Raw genomic sequence first — 17,845 nt, forward strand, 5'->3', positions numbered from 1 at the left:
CATATTCATCAGATGAATTCGTTTATAGGATTCAAAGGCGAATGAATTACGGTTAAAAACGGAAAGATGTACGTAGATGGTCATGGTCGTGAGGTTGCCGGACAAGATGGAACCATACGAGATAAAAATTATATGTGGGTCAAAATTATCAATGAAAACGTAAGTAACTACTAAACATCCATCACAAACTGAAGTGTAACAATAGCTCATTACTGATAACCACGATCACGCTTCCGTATTCCATTTTTCAAGTTATCGAATACTGTCAACTCTTTCAGAGTTGCCAACTTGTATGTGAAACTTTTTTTCCAGATTCACATCTATTTCAGAATTTTCGTATATGATTTAGTTGTTTATATATCGTCACGCTAATAACCGGATTGCGTTGCGCACCTGTCTGGTAACTCAGATTTTATTTTAAGAATTCCAAAACCCATAAAAATGGAGATTTAGTATGACATGCCCATTTGTGCAATTGTTTCGTCATAATGAATTATCATTGTTACAGCAGGACTATTGTGTCGTCACAAAAGCAAAATAGCTTCGGCGAAGTATTTTCGAGTTTTTGCATCTCGGATTCTAGCTTAGCGCGTATTAATTTGAATTTTTACTACAGTACGTGCACTTGCGATATTCACCGTCCGAGTCAAATTCACCTTGGTTGGCTTTTATATTGAGTGCTTTGCTGTTTAATTCTTTATATTTAATCTTAGTCTTATTTCGGTCGGTGTGCAGAACGTGTTATATTGATGAAATATATATTTTTAAACATAAAAAATAAAGTAATATTTTGCGGATTAGACATTGTAGATAATGAGAATTACATTCGGTTTTGGAATGTTTAGTTTTCAGGACTGGTGCATATAGTAAAGTTGCAAAATTGCGCATGTTACCAAGTCATAGACACATTTCTGCCTAAGTCACAGTGCGCCATCATGACGTCACTTAACTGCGTTATACAAATTAACTTAAATCCGGCTACGATCAAAAAATTGAACCATGGCAAATTATTGACTCTCCATGGCATAACAATATCAATAGGAAGTTTTTTACGTTTTTCTCAAAACTGCTAAAAATGACTTACGCAATTCGGTTATTAGCGTGACAATATGCTTCGTTAAGCTAAATAATTTAGAACTATTAACTTTTAACTATTGGATTAATTTATGAACTTGAACTTTACATTAATGAAATCAGGAGAATAACAGTCATAGTCCCCAGATTTAATCTGATATACCACCACATATCCGACTATGAAAGTTTAAACATTCCTAAGTTCGGATTATTTGGTTTTGGTCATGATTAATAAAAGAGCAAGGATCTTTATGTCACGAGGATTTTACTCTCTCACCTTCAAATACAGGTGAAAGTACAGTAAAATATTGAGTTGAATAATGAGAACTGCAATACGATAGGAATATGATAAGAAGTTGATGGTACTGAATTAATTCGACAATTACAGAATCTATAAAACATTTAACAAATAGACAGTTAAAAAATTGTAATAATTGTTTTCCAGAGGTTACGACTTCATCCTGGCATTTGATATGTTAAATAAAATGACTATTTACTGTCGTTAAGGAACGTTAGTTGCCAATCACGATTGGTGCCGCATTATAAAGACATTGTAATCATATCACCTCTGCACAGCAGAAAACATCTCATTTATGTACATAGCACTTCAGACAAACCTCCTGATTGGCGGTCGATGCATATTTGCCAAAAATTCGAAAAGTGGCATCTTGTCTATAGGCATACGAATGACCCCGCGTCTACGTTCTTAGTGGACTCTCCTCAGCTCGTACATACGCCAAAGAATCCTCGAAACATTCATTTTTGTGTTTTCAATTTCATGTGATGTTGCTATAATCTACACCATATTCATTTTTTGGTTCTTCATACCCAAAATTGGGCGCTCCCGTGGGATGTGCACCAGGATGGCAAACACCTGAACACAGTATGTGTACCCGGTTAGGGTTAGGCCATAATTTTATTCCAATTTTCCTTATTTTAGTTCTATTACGAGTTCGGGAACTAGCCAAGTGACTCACGTAATATTTGTACCTGAAATTATAGCCTAACCCTAACCGGTGTCCGCCATCTTTTTTTCACATACTACGGGAGTACCCAAAATTGTTCAGTTCGGCGAAAAAAAAAATAAAAGAAGAGTAATTATGAAATGCAAGAAATTCAATGAGGGTACTGGGAAAATGGAACACAATTGACACAGTCCAATCAAGTAGAAACTCTCACCAAACCCTAAAGAACCCCCAAAACTCATACAACCCCAAATCAGAGGAAATTAAAAAATCTAAAGATCGTTTATTTCTGCCTCCACTACAGAAATTGTTCCCAATGAACAAGAATTTTCAAACGAGAGATATTGGAGATATTTAAAATTCGATATATATGTCTAAGTGAAGTAGGCTAATCGTATGTGCCTCGGTCTGCTGCGTTTACAGTTGTTGTCATATACATATCTTTGTCAATTGATATCATTACAAACTGCAATGTCGTCTCTTCTGTTTTTACGAAAATTCGATATTTTCTTTACTTGACAGATTGTCATCTTAGAAAGGCTGGTTTTCGTACATTTACAAACGGTCAATTGTTTTTACCTATGGTGATGGAAATTAGGTACTAGCACTCGATTTGTTAACGTATATATGTGCGTATTGCGTAGTTAAATTTAAGGAACTAATATTGTTTTTCACTTGACTATCTGATCAAATAACAAAGACTGGTGTTTGCTTACAGTACACAATAAATAACCCTATCTCGCCATGAGAAATATCATAAATACATTAATCATTACATATTTAGAAACTAGATTTCATTGCAATTAACAGGTAGTCACGGAAGATCAGATCTGGTAATCGTACATCTTAAGCTTTTTAAGCATCAACTATATATAATAAGTGTATTGTATTTTATACTAAAATATCTCTCGTACAATTAGTTTCGTACGCGTTGTTCAAATAAAGGTTCCTGTTACTACGATGCGAACAAATAAAGGCCCCTGCCATTCACGAAGAAAAATGCGGAACTCTAGTAGATTATGAATACGCAATAACGGAACTTAAGCTTACTCAAAACAATAAGTGTATTAGGGGGCTTGAACTGATTTTCAGGATTACTTTTACGAAGATGTAGCCTCAGCGCTTGAATCAGTTTTATATAAATGGAAGTAAGAACATCGGTAAACGATATATTTGAAGTTCTTAAAAGAACCGGCGTAACGATATAAAATTCAATCGATTCAATATATATTTGTGGCATAGCGGTAGGTTATCGTAGGAATCCAATTCGTATTTGACAAGCTTGAAGTAGAACTCTTAAAGTAGAGAGTCTGCCTTGCAATTAACATAGATAACGTGAAACATCTCCTAACACCAACTGGATATATCTCGTTCTACAGATAGGCCAGACATACGGGTGTACAACCTTCAATACAGAAGGGTCAGATACAAACAACCGTAGGCCGTTCTTTTATTTAACACAGACTTTCATAGGCAAGAACATAAATTGTACTCGGGTATAGATAATCGCATCGCAAAGGGGTTGTGTAATTACTCGCAAGTATCATATTAAACTAAATTAAAAAATATGTTTTGCACACTAATTAAAATTGCCACTTCTTCGCGGACTGCACAATTTTTTCCTGTGGACCGCATTTTTGGCCCATCGGGCTAGATAATACCAATATTGTTGTAAGTTCAACTTTTTGGGCAATTACATAATTTATATGCAAAACTTGGACTTTATTTGAATGTCTCAATATATTTGAAATTTTAATATACCAGTTATAAAAATAGTGTTCATCAACTTTGTTTGTGTGCGACTGTCTGCGATGATCATATGTCACTTTGGAAATTTTTTTTGTCTAATGTCATCGCCTTTTTGTTTTAACAGATTGCACATGAAGTGGTCCAGCAGTAGCATTAAAATGTATTTGTGTAAATTCTCGACTATTTGTGTTAATCATATTATTTGATGTCATAAGATACGATGGATATACGGCAGGGCCTTATGAAAAAAGCATTTTTTCTGTACAGTGTGGCTCTTGCTTTATTGATTATGTATGCTGTACTCGATTACCAATGGGAATTGGAGTCCATTGAGAAAACTATCGGTAAGACTCAAATATTTTTTATAACTATTTTTAAATAAAAAATGTTGCTACTAGAAAAAATTGCAGTTGGACAATCTTTCCACCAATACTTTCAGAATAAATCTTATGTCTGAGCGACTATTAATCGTATATCTTTGTTGTTTCGTGGCAATGATAGGAAATAAAACTGTTCTAGTCACCAAACCCAAGTTCAGAATAATGTCGTATATTGAGTTTTTCTTCGTGCTTTTGATTAACATGTCACGTCGCTAAATTATAATACTTATTCAATAAATTTGAAGTTGTTACTTTTTTGTTGCTCAATATTCTGGAAGACTTGAAAAATATCAATCATAAATGACTAGATGAAATTGAAATTAATAAATTCTTGCATGTTTAAAGTCAAATGGTGATTTTGAATCAGGCTTGGGACTCACAGTTTTAAGTTTGGAAAGCCTTTGGAATTTTTTTATATGGCAATTTTGATCTTTTTCTAATGAAAGTTGACTTATAAGAAAACTTATTTCGAGGGTGGGGTTTTTGTGAACAAGTTCAATTTTTTTTGAAACATATAACTTTTCATCTATAGTTTGACCATCGGATCATTAATTGAATCATACTATATTCTTTCAGATGAGTTGCGATTACATCTACAAAAACTATCACGTAGACGAGATGCCAGCTTTAATTATGATAAAGACATTTATAAAGTAGGTTTTCTGAATAACATTTACATCTTCACGCATTTTAGAAATTCAAATTATGATTTGTTTTTATTCTAAACTTCAAATCTAATACTGTACTAAAATATATTACTTGATTAAAGTAAGTGTATTTGAAACACCCATTATAAATGTACGAAAATCATTTTACAAAATTCCACGCCTTCTGTTTGTCAAAACTAATTGCACAAGTATTATTTATTGCCTATAATCTCAGATACTTGGACAGCAAGTTCACGAGGCAAAAAGATGCGATTTGCAAAGAGCTTCATTGAGATGTGAGCACAATGATTTTTTTATTTACATCAAGAGAAGAATCAATTTATCTTTTCTGTCATAATTGGAATATTTAACTGTATTTTTATGTTTTTTAATCTCACACTTTGTACGTAGTGGGGCAAGCTATTCGGAAAAAGAAAATCAAAAACCCGTTAAAAATTTGGGAAGAAGTTGCTCGTCCATCCATATTGTTGCATGCAGAGAAAATGGAAGCTTCGGATGAAAATTCAGGTGGAAATATAAATGATCCTGGTCATTATTCGTATGCTATAATTCTCACATTTTCTTGTTCATTTTTTATGTTTAATAAGTGTGCCTTACTTTTGTTAGAATCAAAAGAGAGTCGCAGAATCACTGGGTGGAGACCTGTAATAGAGCAATGTTGTTCAGGAATACATCCAGTCTTTCGTAACAGAAGTAGGGTCGAAATAATGATGTCAGGAAACTACTACGTTTTCAGCCAATTGCCATTGTTTCGTCATGATGGAATTAAAAGTAATACGTATTTCTATTTCCATTTAAATGAATATAATTATATTACAAGTTTTTTTGAGATAATCTATTTAATATTTTTATTTATTACTGTGTAACTTTTGTAAACAATTTGGAATTATTATACTAAAACGAATTAAAAAAATCATGTGATAATTTTGCGGACGTGTAATTTGCATTCAGATTCCGAAGTTTATCGACACGTTGTGGAAATGAAAGAGTACGGAGACTCAGAAGTTTTTCAACTTATGATTAACTCATTCCAATTTTCGAGCAAACCTGTAGAAGTATCCTATCAAGCAGGCGTGTTTTATTTGGATGCGGGTAGTATTCTACAAGTATCTATGACCAGTCCTTCACTCAACCAACATATTGAGAAACTTGGAGTCCGTGACAGGATGGAGTTTGGACTATATCTACTTTGAATGAAGCTATGTTTCTATCAATAGAACTGATTATATTATAGAATGCGTAATACATAAAGAGCAAGAATATTAAACAAATGGCAACGAATAAACAGGCCATAAATTGAGTAAAACAAGACTGAGGAAATATGAAAAACTCTTATGTTACTGTGCTATGAGTGTTGTTATGAAACAAGTGCTTGGCGGTTAAGTATTGTCGGACGACATTTTGATCGAGAATGTCTTTATGAATAGGTTGTCCTGTTTTCGACTACTTTACTGAAACCAAGCAAAAAGGAGGACGATATTCTGTTTATTCCTTAGTTGCAACTTTTTAATCATCATTATCTGAATTTATTTTCCATAGAATACGTTGGTTTGGTGTATCTCCATAAATATATATATATATTAACTTACTTATATGGTAACATTTACTGCATACAGCTCCTATTTGTTTTATTGTTTCATTGCAACTATACTTTTGCTTATGCCGTTTGATGTAACAAAAATTTCTTGAATAATCTCGCAATTTTGTTTTACGTAATTTTCTTACTTGTTTTATAGTAGATATTTGATGCATCAGAGCGTTTAGAACTGAACTGATTTTGTCATAAACGCCAATGTCCATTTTTGGTATCAAGTGTTTTTACTTTTTATTTTTGTTTAGAATTTATATTTGCATATTTGAGCAGTTTTATGCCAATAGCTCGTTGCGTTGATAATATTCAATTATTTTTGCTAAAAATGTGATTTTGATTAGGATTCGAACATTTTGCTTTTGCAACAACATTAACCACGTATCACTCATTATTCAGTGTGTGCAAATTCAAAGCCGACAAGCGCGTCATCCATGTATCATTTACTTCAATTTCTGAAATTTTCCACTATGTTTCTTTTATATTTGGATGATAAACAAATTTTATTTGGAGGAAGTATTACAATTTTATATTCTTATCTCAAAATGAGATTGCTTACATATAACATATTGTGTTCCGCTTCAGAGTCAAATACGTAAGCGATTGAAATAGAGTAAAGAAATCCTATCAACAGTTCTGCTACATTGATTTGCAGAACTTCTCATCGCAAATGACTGTAGCTTTAAACAGGCGCAAATTTGAACTATATTGTTTATGTAGTTTTGATTGACTTTTTGGTGAAGGAATTTTCTAGGATTGAGATGTGAACTTGCTTCTGCATTATAATACAATTCTACAACAATTGTTTTTGAATGTTTGTCCGATAATTTATCTGCTTGATCTTTTACAAAAGTTAAAACTTTTTGGCAAATATGTTGATACATTAACATTGATACAATTTTTTTTTCAGGTAAATGAATTAATAGTTGTTAATGAATTTTAATATTATATGATTGCCTTAACATGAAAAGAGAACAAAATGGAATCAAGTCATCTTCAAACTGAAACGGTTAGTATATTTCATAAATTCATTTGATTTTTGAATCTTTAAAGATTCTCAGTGATTACTGGTTAGTAATTTCTCGCAGTTAAATAAATGTTTTAGGCCAGCACGTTATCACTGACTGTTAAATGTGCAATGATCGTGACCATATCAACCAATTTACTTTTGTTTTAACTTTACAGAATTTGCTGCAATTTCGAGACTTGTGCAACGGTGAAAGACGTGCAAATGTATCGCTACTTTTCAAGGCATTCTGCATGTTTACTTTGGCAAATATTTTACTAGTGGTATACTTTACGGTGGATCATCAGTGGGAGCAGAAAAAACTCGATAATGAAATAAGTATAAAATTGCATGTCACCAACAAAATATATTCAGAACATAATAAATTTTAATTACTTTACTAATCTCCCGTAGGTGCCATTCGACGAATGCTGCCTAATTTGAAATTTCCACATAATTATCAGACATGTAATGAAGAAGGAAGCTTGTGTTCTTTAAATCGGGTATGTCAGAAGTGTCAGAATTATCTAATTTATTTATATCAATATATATTTATATGAATTTTACGAATTTATTTCTATTGTAGCAAATTATAAACGCAAAGAAAAGATTCGAAACTTGTGATGAGAAGCTGTCTTCGCTGAAAGGTAAACTAAAGCAACTAACGCATATTTTGTCGCAGAATATAAATTCCTAAATCAAAATCACTAATATATTTAAAATACATAAGTCTTTCGACAGGTGCTGATTTTATATAATTGGAGTACAATAAACAGATTTATATTACGCCAATACCAGTGGTCTTAATAACTCTCTCAGCTTTCTTGAGACAATATCTCATTAAGGATACGGGTAAAAAAAACATTCCAATTATGCCCAATTTTTTTTTGTCATAAAAAACTATATATACGGTGTTACTTTGGTATGCGATCTCATTTGCGTTTGTGTGATCTCAGGTGTTCAGTATCAAACCAAATATTACAGAGTTACGAATAGAAACTGAATTCTGTGAGAATGTCTTTATGAGATTAAGCGCATACAAGTAATTGGTGTTGCTTTGGTCCACGATCGAGATTACGTTAAAGCAAGTGAGGGCATGTACCGAAGTAGTGTATGACGCTGAGATCGAATGTTAAAGTGGCATCTATGAAACTTTACAGTCATGAAAAGCATCACACAAGAGAAAGAAGAGACTTTTGATATTTGGAATTCGATTCAAAGACCATTTATACAACTCGAATTGGGTGGAAATCACTCTCCTGCAGGAAAAATGGACAAAAAGCGTAAATATGAAAAATATACTGCGTATTTGATTTTATAAATTTTATAAATGAAAATGAAAATTTTATTAATTCTTGTATTTTATTTTTTATTTTTTATTTTTCTCTGCCAGAACATTCACCATATTATTTACGAGGGTGGGAGTCAAATCAACCAGATATATGTGTGAATACCAGTCCTTATCTGGTACATGAGCAAAGAATAAAAATTAAAAAAGATGGTTATTACTACGTCTACAGTCAGGTCACGTTTGAATGTTCCAGACATAATTCAGGTGAGGTATTCACATGTGTAAAAAACTTGGGAATTAGTTAAATAATCTCTATTGTAAATTTCTTGCAATAACTCTAAGCAACAAAAATGATACTCATTTTAAACATAGGTCGTTGTTAAACTTGTATCAAGCACGAAACAGCAAAAATGCATTTTTAAGTTCTACCTAAAAATTTCTCGTATCTTTTCAACCGATATTTACTGTCGTCACGCTAAACCAAATAAAAGGAAGTCTTTCACGCATAGCAATTTTATGGGTTGCCGGATTTATTTATAAACAATATAGATTTACACAAACAATTGTTTTGTGATCTTCAACGCAATTAAATCGCTTCCGAACACTTTTCATGTTATAAATTGAATTGCGAAAAAGACATAAACATGACCTTTATTCTAAGTAAGAATATGTCCTCATAAACTTAAACAAACCAAATGACCTTTCAGGCGCCGCACAAATTCACACTCACACGGTAGAGTTACTGGAACGTAAGCCACAAATATTGATGGTCAGTGTCTATCAGCTATGTGGATATGGAGAGCAGGGAAAATCGAAAGTGTCCTATCAGGGCGGAATCTTCCATCTGACCAAACGAAATTATCTTTCTGTCAAAATTGGAAAACCAGATGCAACAAAAGTACATCATCATTATGAAGATCACAAAGCATTTTTTGGTGCATACCTAATTTAGAACTTTGTGATAACGATGTTTTATAAATTTTCACTATTAGTGCTTTGATGACAAATTTCTATGGATTATTTTAATAATTTTTCGATTTTCACATCGTATGGTTTTGTACATATTTTCAAAACAATGGCTATTTAGTCCTAGCATCTTCTGTAGAGATGCTTAATATTTTATTCAGCAGTTGAATGAATGAATGAAAACAATTTGTACAACATAAAATTAACTCAACTTTTATCTCTCGATGTACACGTGACTTCATTTGAATACCTATATCACAAATCCAGAGCAACAGAAAACAAAAAAAAACGTTTATAGATATTTCGCAAGACGACCTCGCGACATACTACTCAACTGATATTGAATTTGCATTTAGTTTGCGCTATTCTCTGCGTCTGTTACTGGATATTTATATAGTGTCAAATACGTGATGCTTATATATCTACATAGCTTAATATGAAGATGAAAATGAGGTTGCTTTTTAACAAAAAAAACATTGGAAATTCATCTTATTTAAGAACAGTTCCTTGCGGAGGACTATTCCCACTTCATTTTCTCAAAATTCGATCATTAACGTATATGAAAAAGCGTATAAATAAAATATGAAGAAAAAACATCAGGCAAATGAAACGTACTTATGTATATAAATAGAACATTGGGAAAACTGACTTATCGGAGTTTTCGTGATATAGAATAGATAAATAAAATTCTTAGATATGAAACATCTGATAAGATTTTCAAAAAAGTAAATTGATAAGATGTACCGAACACATGACATATAAGATTCCTTAGACAATATCAACAATAAATATGAACCATTTAAACTTAGCATCATGTAAACAAGATATGACTAGACACATGAAAGGATGCCAACGTATATGTCGATTTTTATAACAATAAATATGTTGTTTATTGTAACGATAAAATTTGAAGTAAACATCTGATGAATACGATGTACTTGTTTGTAACTTTTAAGAGCGAACCAAAATCATACGTCTGGCAAAATGTGTTGACAAAAGTTAGTTCATATAGCTATTTAAGCTGTTTATCTTTTACGTTAGTTTGAGTTGATTCGTTGGTTTAGATCAGGGTGGTCCAAAGTTGTCGTCTCAAGGGGCCACAAAATTATTTTTGCCCTGTTCGCGGGCCACAATAATACAAAGAATAGTTAAACAGTGCAATGCAGAATGAAGATTTTCATTGTGCATACACATTTATAAGTATATCTCACTTAACAAGCTAAAACACACAAAAGTCTTTCTATATCTTCATTCAATATTTCAAACTCTTCGTAATTTTTATCGATCATTTTCTTTTGATGAAATAACGCAAGCGTTGCGGGTTGTTTTCCTCGATCTGTGTTAAATGAATAAAAATCCAAATTATTCGCGTTCGAGTTTGCGTTGAGTTTGCCTTAATTACTATTCATAACATTAGGATTGGCAATATGTCAATCTATTCATAACATTAGGATTGGCAATATGTCAATAAAACCTTTTTTAATTCAAAGAGTGGTATCCATGGGTAAATGTTTACGGGTGCAAAATTCCATGGCTGCAGATGTCCATAGATGCGAATATCCGTGAGTGCAAATGTCCATGGGTGCAAATGTAAGCGGGTGCAATTGTACAATAGTGTAAATGTACCCGGTTGCAAAAGTAGGTGGATGCAAAAGTACGCGGGTGCAAGTATACGCGGGAGCTAATGTATACGGGTTCAAATGTGCCCGGGTCACAATGTTCAAGGGTGAAAATGTCCGCGGGTGCAAATGTCCGTGGGTTCAAATGTCTATGGGTACAAATGTCCGTGGGTGCAAATGTACACGGGTTCAAATGTTCATGGGTGCAAATGTCGTGCAATTTCAATGTGGGTGCAAACATCTGCGTGTGCAAATGTATGGGGGCAATTGTTCATAGGTTCAAATGTCCATGGGTGCATAAGTGTGCAAGTGCAATTGTCTGGATGCAAATTACGAGTGCAAATGTACGTGGGTACAAACACCCGTATTGAAATATATTGTTAGGCCATAACATTAATATTTAGTTTTAATATATAGCCAATCTAGGCTAATATAATCCGCATTCGATTTTTAATTTTATAAAAACAATAGCAGCATTCAAGTTGGTGCAGTTTCTTTGAATGTGGGACATGTTGAGATAAGTTGTCAGGCACAACCTTAACTTGTTTTATCAAGGCTCAAAGTGGTACTTGTTCACAGATCACATTTGCAACAAGATAGTGTAAAACTGTAAGTTGATAAGCCCAAGGTCAGTGATCTAGGTCAGCACAGATTTGGTATACGTTGTTTCAATAGAAGGTAATTGTTACAGGTTGTACGTGTAGGCAGGTAGCAGTACATAATAGTAAAAACATATTTATGCATTACCCAATACAAAGCAAAAATTATGAGGAATCAAACCGAGAAAATCCTGCAATTAGACAAATTTATTATTTGTCTCTATAAGTTAGGTATTAAGTCAAGTAAAGCATGTCGTATAATGTTGCGTGAGTAGTAACATACTAGTGGATATACTGTACAAATATAGATATGGAATTTGACATGGTCTTCCAAAATGCGGAACCTGATACCGAATTTGATACAAAGAAAACCCTATCTTAACGCACAGATAAATCCCCGCACCAAACCTATAAAACGAGAGATACACAGGTAAGAAAAGCCGCACACGTTATGGTCTGTTGTGCACAAGTAAGTAAATATATTCTACACCCAGCAATACAAGGACATAGGTGAATGCGCGGAGTAAGGGGTCGTACTTACTCAAAAAGCAAGTTATGGCTAACTTAGAATCATCATGCTCGTCAACTGTAATCATTCGACGTGTTGCAGTTGTGATTTCGGTGTCAATTTGTGCATCGTCTGTTTTAATATGTCAATACTTCATTCGCTCCGAATATATGAATCACCTACTGCAACAGTCCAAAAGTTTACGCTTTCAAATGGAATGCTTGAAAGGACCTGAGCCTGAAACGAGACATGGCTGTTGGAAAAAGTGAGTTATATGCGTTACGCAACGGAAGTTCTAGTAAGATCATTAATTAGGATATTTTAAATAAATTGACCAATGTTTACTTTCTATTTCGTTTTCTTTTTAAGAGAGAAATGATCACGAGGTCCGATAACTAATCGGTCTATACACTGATTTTGTCGAGTTCGAGAGGTAAAGGTTAACCGTGGCTTGGGCAGCCAGGCATGTCGGAATAAACATAGTGTTCACACGATTCAAAATACAACAACAAAATTTGGCTACAGTATTGAATCTCATTAAAGAATTAAAAAAATCTTTAGCTCCGTAGTAACTACTTCCAAACGGTCCACTAAAAACTTGAAATCGATTGACCATCAAAAAAATCGAAATCGAGTTACGACTTTTCTTTCACCAAAAAGTCGCCCAACAAAAGATTCATATGGCCACTTTGTGTCCTACTGCAAAAGTCAGAAATGAGAATCTTCACTAGATTATTGATGGAAGCGAACTGCACGATGTGTGCACAGCCAACCCCGTGCTAGAACCATTACTATAAACGAGAGATGCAATGTTTTCAGCTGTCTTTGTATATTTGTTTGAAATTTTTGTAGATATCAAATAAAGTCATCGGTTCAAAAACAAAATAACTTGACATCTGAGTGCTTACAGGATGAAAAAATAAGAAGTTTTATTAACAAGGTTAGTCGCCAATATATATATATATACCTTTTTAATTTCCATGACATATTGCATTTACGGAATATATATGATAATAGGTTGTAAACAAAATCATTGCGAACACAGATATATTTTGTTATTTTATAACGGTAAATTTATGGAGCATACGATAAAAGTAAAACATGTAAAGAAACCACTTTATTTAAATGAAAAATAAATCGATTTTCCTTTTGCAGAAGATAGACAAAAGTCTTGAGAGCGAAAAGCAACACCTAGAAAATGAGGGTAAGCGTCAATAACATCAACTTTCAGTCAATTTTATATTTCTTTTTACCATCTTGATAATTTTATAGTTGGGGAAATTGGGAAGAAAAAGCTCGATAAAATAGTTGAACGTTGCTATGGTGATGACAAAAGATTCGTTGTTCACTGGATTGCACGTGACAATGCAAGTGTCGGAATGAAAGGTATAGTATTAAATTTTAGTTTGCTTAATATGGAATTAAACATCAGTGCATATTTAAATGAATTTATTTGTTTAGCTCATACTTGGTTCCCAGTAACGGAATTATCAAACGACAGATCAATATACACTGTATCTCCCGGATACGAAGATTCATTTGTCAATGGAGCTGTGAAAATACCAAAAAACGGTCTTTATATGATTTATGGTAAAATAACCGCAAAATGTGAAGATTCAGATGAAAAACTAAAAAGGTCAAAATTTTAAATATTATTCAACCAGGTAATTTGTTCATTCTTTACTTCTAGCTTATTCGGCAGCCACTCAAAATAAAAATAAATTACGTGGAAAATGTAAATTGCTTTTTTAAATATTTTATTATCGGTATTCTTTGCATATGCGGATTACGGAACACCGGGCGTGTATATTATCAAGAGGTCAGGAGATTGATTTGACCCTGAATATTCACGTGGTTTAGCTTATCGGTATTTTGAACATTGACAAACATTTTTGCCAATTTCAATCTCAGGATTTTGATATCTAACCTAGCATATAGATAGATTATATATTATAGATGCACAATCGTATTGAATATTCACATTTCCACATGAAGAATCTAGATATTTTATATATTTGACAATGAGCGGTTCTGGCAAATACACTGGAAACAGGTATAACCACAGATGTATAAGCTTTTTACAATCCACTGACAGGATTCATTTTGAAATTCGAATGAGGATATACGACAACAGCGAGAAAACCCTTCTGAGTGAAACACGAACAGGAGTTTGTAGGATTCCCGGTGATCTTCTAACAATCTTTCAGCAAGGCTTGTTGAGACTGGCAAAGGGAAATCTTATCTACATCAGAGTCAAATTCCCAGAGAATGTCAAATTATCGGATGAAGACTCTTGGTTCAAAAACAATATTGGAGTTTCGTGGGTTGGCCGAAGTTGAATTTTGTTACATTATGGTTTCGAAGTTGAACTTTTTACATTATGGTTCACTAAAACTAACTCCCAATTTACATCTCATCCAAATTTTGATTGGATTGATAATAAATTTTGATTGAGATGTAAATAATAATGAACTATGCTTTTAATTAATTTATTTTGTAAAAATAAATCTTTTGTGTTTAAATATGACCCCTCTTTCATTGCAAGATCTAAAAATAAACAGGATAATGAAATCGTTTCGAATTGATTGTAATTTTCTTTTTTCTCTTCAGTCGTGGTTGTAATATTTTTATAAAATAAGATCTACCTATATTTACGTTATTGAAGTATTCAGAATATAAATTCCAGTCGTTTTTACCGATACCTCCGTTGAACTGAAGGGATTTTCCAAATAATTCTTTGTGAAATGCATTCTTTTGTGTCAAGTTACAACTTCGAACGAGCGATTGTTCGCACTGCTTTGTGCCCTAGCGTCCATATAGTTTATTAGTGTCAGACAGAATAAAAAACAACGCCATCCTTTTTAGGGGGTGTATCAGAAGATATTGTTACCTGGAATATTCTGTAACTTCCAACAGCTATATCGGGATAACAAAAACATGTAGGCTTTGTCTGATTGAAGGTATTTGAAAGTTACAGTCCAAAATCAACATCTTCATGATTCTATTTATGTCGTATTTACGACAATTATTCAGACTGAATATATACGCTGAATAACACGGATAAATGTGAGAGTAAACGAAATGGTTGAGTAAGCTTGTATTTCGAAAAACATCTGGTGACGAGGAATACGATATACAAGGAAGTGATGATGGCGAGTGATGTAATTTATTATACGAAAATTTGTTATAATTGAGGCAATTTTGATTACAGTCGATACAACACGGGCCTAATATCGGTGTCGCCTGTAGAAAATATTTATATCGAAACCAAGATTACATACATCATTTTAATACCTTTTCAATTTACAATATATACTCGGTATCTATTTCTGATTTTCGTATAAACAAAGCAACAGACGACGTACAATTTCAAAAATAATCAGATTTAAATGTATTCTAAACGAATTCTAACTAAAATTCTATTTCCGCCAAAAACCCGAGCGCAGTTACCAATTGGGATCACGATCAACAGCAGGTGATGCATTATTTTGTCAGTTACAAACCATTTACCAGTTAAGAAATTCGTTACAAGTTTTGTTTTTTCTCTGAAAATATGAAAAGCAATAGGTGGATATTTTAGTTTTTGTAATTGAGAATAAATGATTCAAATGTTGATCGGTTGAAATTAAAATAGTTACTGTTTAGTAATTTCGCTTACTCTTGAAGCCTGTAACCAATTTGAGGACAAGTCAAGCGCAATGCAAACACTATCAAAAACTGTTTCATTGCGCAGGTTCCCTTTCCCAGTATCTGATGGCTATGTAAATATTTTTCAACCAAGCTTTATTTATCTTTATTCACACCCCTAACACACCCCCAACACAAAGGTTGCTCTCTTGTTCAGCGATGCGGTTAGATATTTGGCATAAGGGTTATGTGGTGAGAAAATATGAAATAAAATATACGAATTCTGGTAAATTAGATCTATTCAAATAGATTTTGTTTTTCACGACGGTTGATGTAATTGTTAGAGTTCTTCCCAAATTCTATTGACAATTTAGAACGAAAGTTCTAAGTGAAGTTAGATCAACATGAAATGCTTCCACGTTCATCACCCGTGTCTTTTATTCACTCAATAAAAAAACGGATTATTTTGGTTAATTTTTCCTATATCTTTTCCTAAAAAATATTAATAGAAATGCTGGTATAACCAACATGTAAATGCTAAATTGAGTTACTCTGTCTAATCGAATTGTTTGTAGTTATTTTTTGACACGAAGTGGACATGCAGATCGTTTAATTACCCAGTTGCATACTGCATACCCGTACTACCTACCTTTACCCTAATTAACTCATATTTTCCAACAACAAACATCGTGCGCTATACAATATATTACGAATAGATTTTACATAATGCAATAAATCGCAGAAAAATGTAGGTACTGACGTATGCAAGCTGCAAGACGTATATATTAAAATAGCAAGAACTTTTTGAATTCGACAGATAATAAATAATTATACATTTGTAATAATCTATATATGCCCGATTCATGTTGCCTATAAGCATTTTTGCTGAAATTTGGAATATAAAATTTCATTTTTTGAAATATTTAAAAAATAAATAAAATTTTCATTTTGTTCTCAGACCTTTGAACCCGTACTTTTTAAACAACATTTTCACTTGGTCACTTCATCGTTTATTCCCTAATTCAATATATTACTTAGGACCCATTGTTTTTGTTTTTTAAAATAAAATCAGGAAATAAGTTGATGTCAGAGGTCAAATAAATGAATAGTATTTTAGTTTTGAGAATGTTATTTATTAATTCCCCTATATTAAGGGAAAAAATAGGAATATTCATTGTGATATTGCCAGATAATTTGTTTACGGGCACGATGACTTAGTGCAAATTTGGTCTGACGATTTTGGCATGACAGCTTACAGTTCTTTACTCTAGAACATGTTCAAGACGCAACCTATTCTACGGACCTTCGTAAGACATTTTCCATTAGAAGACTATTTGTGAATATTTGTAAAGAGTGTAGTTTAAAGTAAAAATATAACAAGAGAGCTACGCACAAATATATGGACACGTTAGACCAGAGCGAATCAGTCTTCACCGGTACCTTTGACGCTACCGGTACCCTCAAAAAAGTTCTGAATTTCCAGTAGCAAGAATTTGGCAGAATCAAAACGTACAGCCAGTCATGACACTGACTAAAATCCGTCTTCCCATGGATAGAAAATAATACAGCAAAATTTTGGACGAAATATCAAATTTCATAGAATTCACGCAAAATTTTGAAATAAATAAAAGTAATAGCCTTCTAGCGAAGAAATTAATCTTTAACCACTGAAAATTTCAAAGCAATTGGTCCAGTATTCGAAGAGAAAAGCGATTTTTTGAAAACGTGTCAAAGAACAAGAACAAGAACAACAACAACAACAACATAATATTGAAACGATCGTTATGGCCACTAAATGTGTCCAA

At 32.9% G+C, this 17,845-nt stretch overlaps 3 protein-coding genes across 4 annotated transcripts; all 3 read left to right on the forward strand.

The window, feature by feature from the left end:
• The first annotated feature begins 28 nt into the window (after positions 1-28).
• LOC120335953 (uncharacterized) lies at positions 29-7,329 on the forward strand. Its single transcript, XM_078109708.1, has 7 exons — positions 29-159; positions 3,913-4,132; positions 4,745-4,821; positions 5,051-5,111; positions 5,227-5,343; positions 5,443-5,607; positions 5,788-7,329. The coding sequence occupies exons 2-7, from the start codon at positions 4,009-4,011 to the stop codon at positions 6,027-6,029; spliced, it is 786 nt and encodes a 261-aa protein (XP_077965834.1). The 5' UTR covers positions 29-159; positions 3,913-4,008; the 3' UTR covers positions 6,030-7,329.
• Positions 7,327-9,771, forward strand: LOC120335912 (uncharacterized). The gene is made up of 7 exons (XM_039403532.2): positions 7,327-7,433; positions 7,610-7,769; positions 7,845-7,933; positions 8,017-8,077; positions 8,591-8,713; positions 8,824-8,985; positions 9,429-9,771. The coding sequence occupies exons 1-7, from the start codon at positions 7,404-7,406 to the stop codon at positions 9,671-9,673; spliced, it is 870 nt and encodes a 289-aa protein (XP_039259466.2). The 5' UTR covers positions 7,327-7,403; the 3' UTR covers positions 9,674-9,771.
• A 2,628-nt stretch (positions 9,772-12,399) lies between these two features.
• On the forward strand, positions 12,400-14,994 carry LOC144414802 (uncharacterized). 2 transcript variants are annotated; one of them, XM_078109704.1, is made up of 6 exons: positions 12,400-12,678; positions 13,266-13,353; positions 13,569-13,617; positions 13,686-13,799; positions 13,875-14,077; positions 14,509-14,645. In XM_078109704.1, exons 1-5 carry the CDS (start codon positions 12,461-12,463, stop codon positions 14,060-14,062), a joined length of 657 nt encoding a protein of 218 aa, XP_077965830.1. In that variant the 5' UTR covers positions 12,400-12,460; the 3' UTR covers positions 14,063-14,077; positions 14,509-14,645. The 2 variants fall into 2 exon arrangements, with proteins under 2 accessions (XP_077965830.1, XP_077965829.1); XM_078109703.1 differs by having other exon boundaries at positions 12,406-12,678; positions 13,875-14,049; positions 14,509-14,994.
• The last annotated feature ends 2,851 nt before the right edge of the window (positions 14,995-17,845 follow it).

Source organism: Styela clava, chromosome 2, assembly GCF_964204865.1.
Source record: "Styela clava chromosome 2, kaStyClav1.hap1.2, whole genome shotgun sequence".
Classification (NCBI taxonomy): domain Eukaryota; kingdom Metazoa; phylum Chordata; class Ascidiacea; order Stolidobranchia; family Styelidae; genus Styela; species Styela clava.

Bases quoted from the DNA above. Each gene is read 5' to 3' on its own strand.
- LOC120335953 (XM_078109708.1), top strand. From the start codon at position 4,009: ATGGATATACGGCAGGGCCTTATGAAAAAAGCATTTTTTCTGTACAGT. The intron at 4,133-4,744 runs GTAAGACTCAAA...ATATTCTTTCAG, and splicing joins GTCCATTGAGAAAACTATCG to ATGAGTTGCGATTACATCTA. The intron at 5,608-5,787 runs GTAATACGTATT...ATTTGCATTCAG, and splicing joins TCGTCATGATGGAATTAAAA to ATTCCGAAGTTTATCGACAC.
- LOC120335912 (XM_039403532.2), top strand. From the start codon at position 7,404: ATGGAATCAAGTCATCTTCAAACTGAAACG. The intron at 8,078-8,590 runs GTAAACTAAAGC...GAAACTTTACAG, and splicing joins GAAGCTGTCTTCGCTGAAAG to TCATGAAAAGCATCACACAA. The intron at 8,986-9,428 runs GTGAGGTATTCA...ATGACCTTTCAG, and splicing joins ATGTTCCAGACATAATTCAG to GCGCCGCACAAATTCACACT.
- LOC144414802 (XM_078109703.1), top strand. From the start codon at position 12,461: ATGGCTAACTTAGAATCATCATGCTCGTCAACTGTAATCATTCGACGT. The intron at 12,679-13,265 runs GTGAGTTATATG...AAATTTTTGTAG, and splicing joins AGACATGGCTGTTGGAAAAA to ATATCAAATAAAGTCATCGG. The intron at 14,050-14,508 runs GTCAAAATTTTA...ATCCACTGACAG, and splicing joins TCAGATGAAAAACTAAAAAG to GATTCATTTTGAAATTCGAA.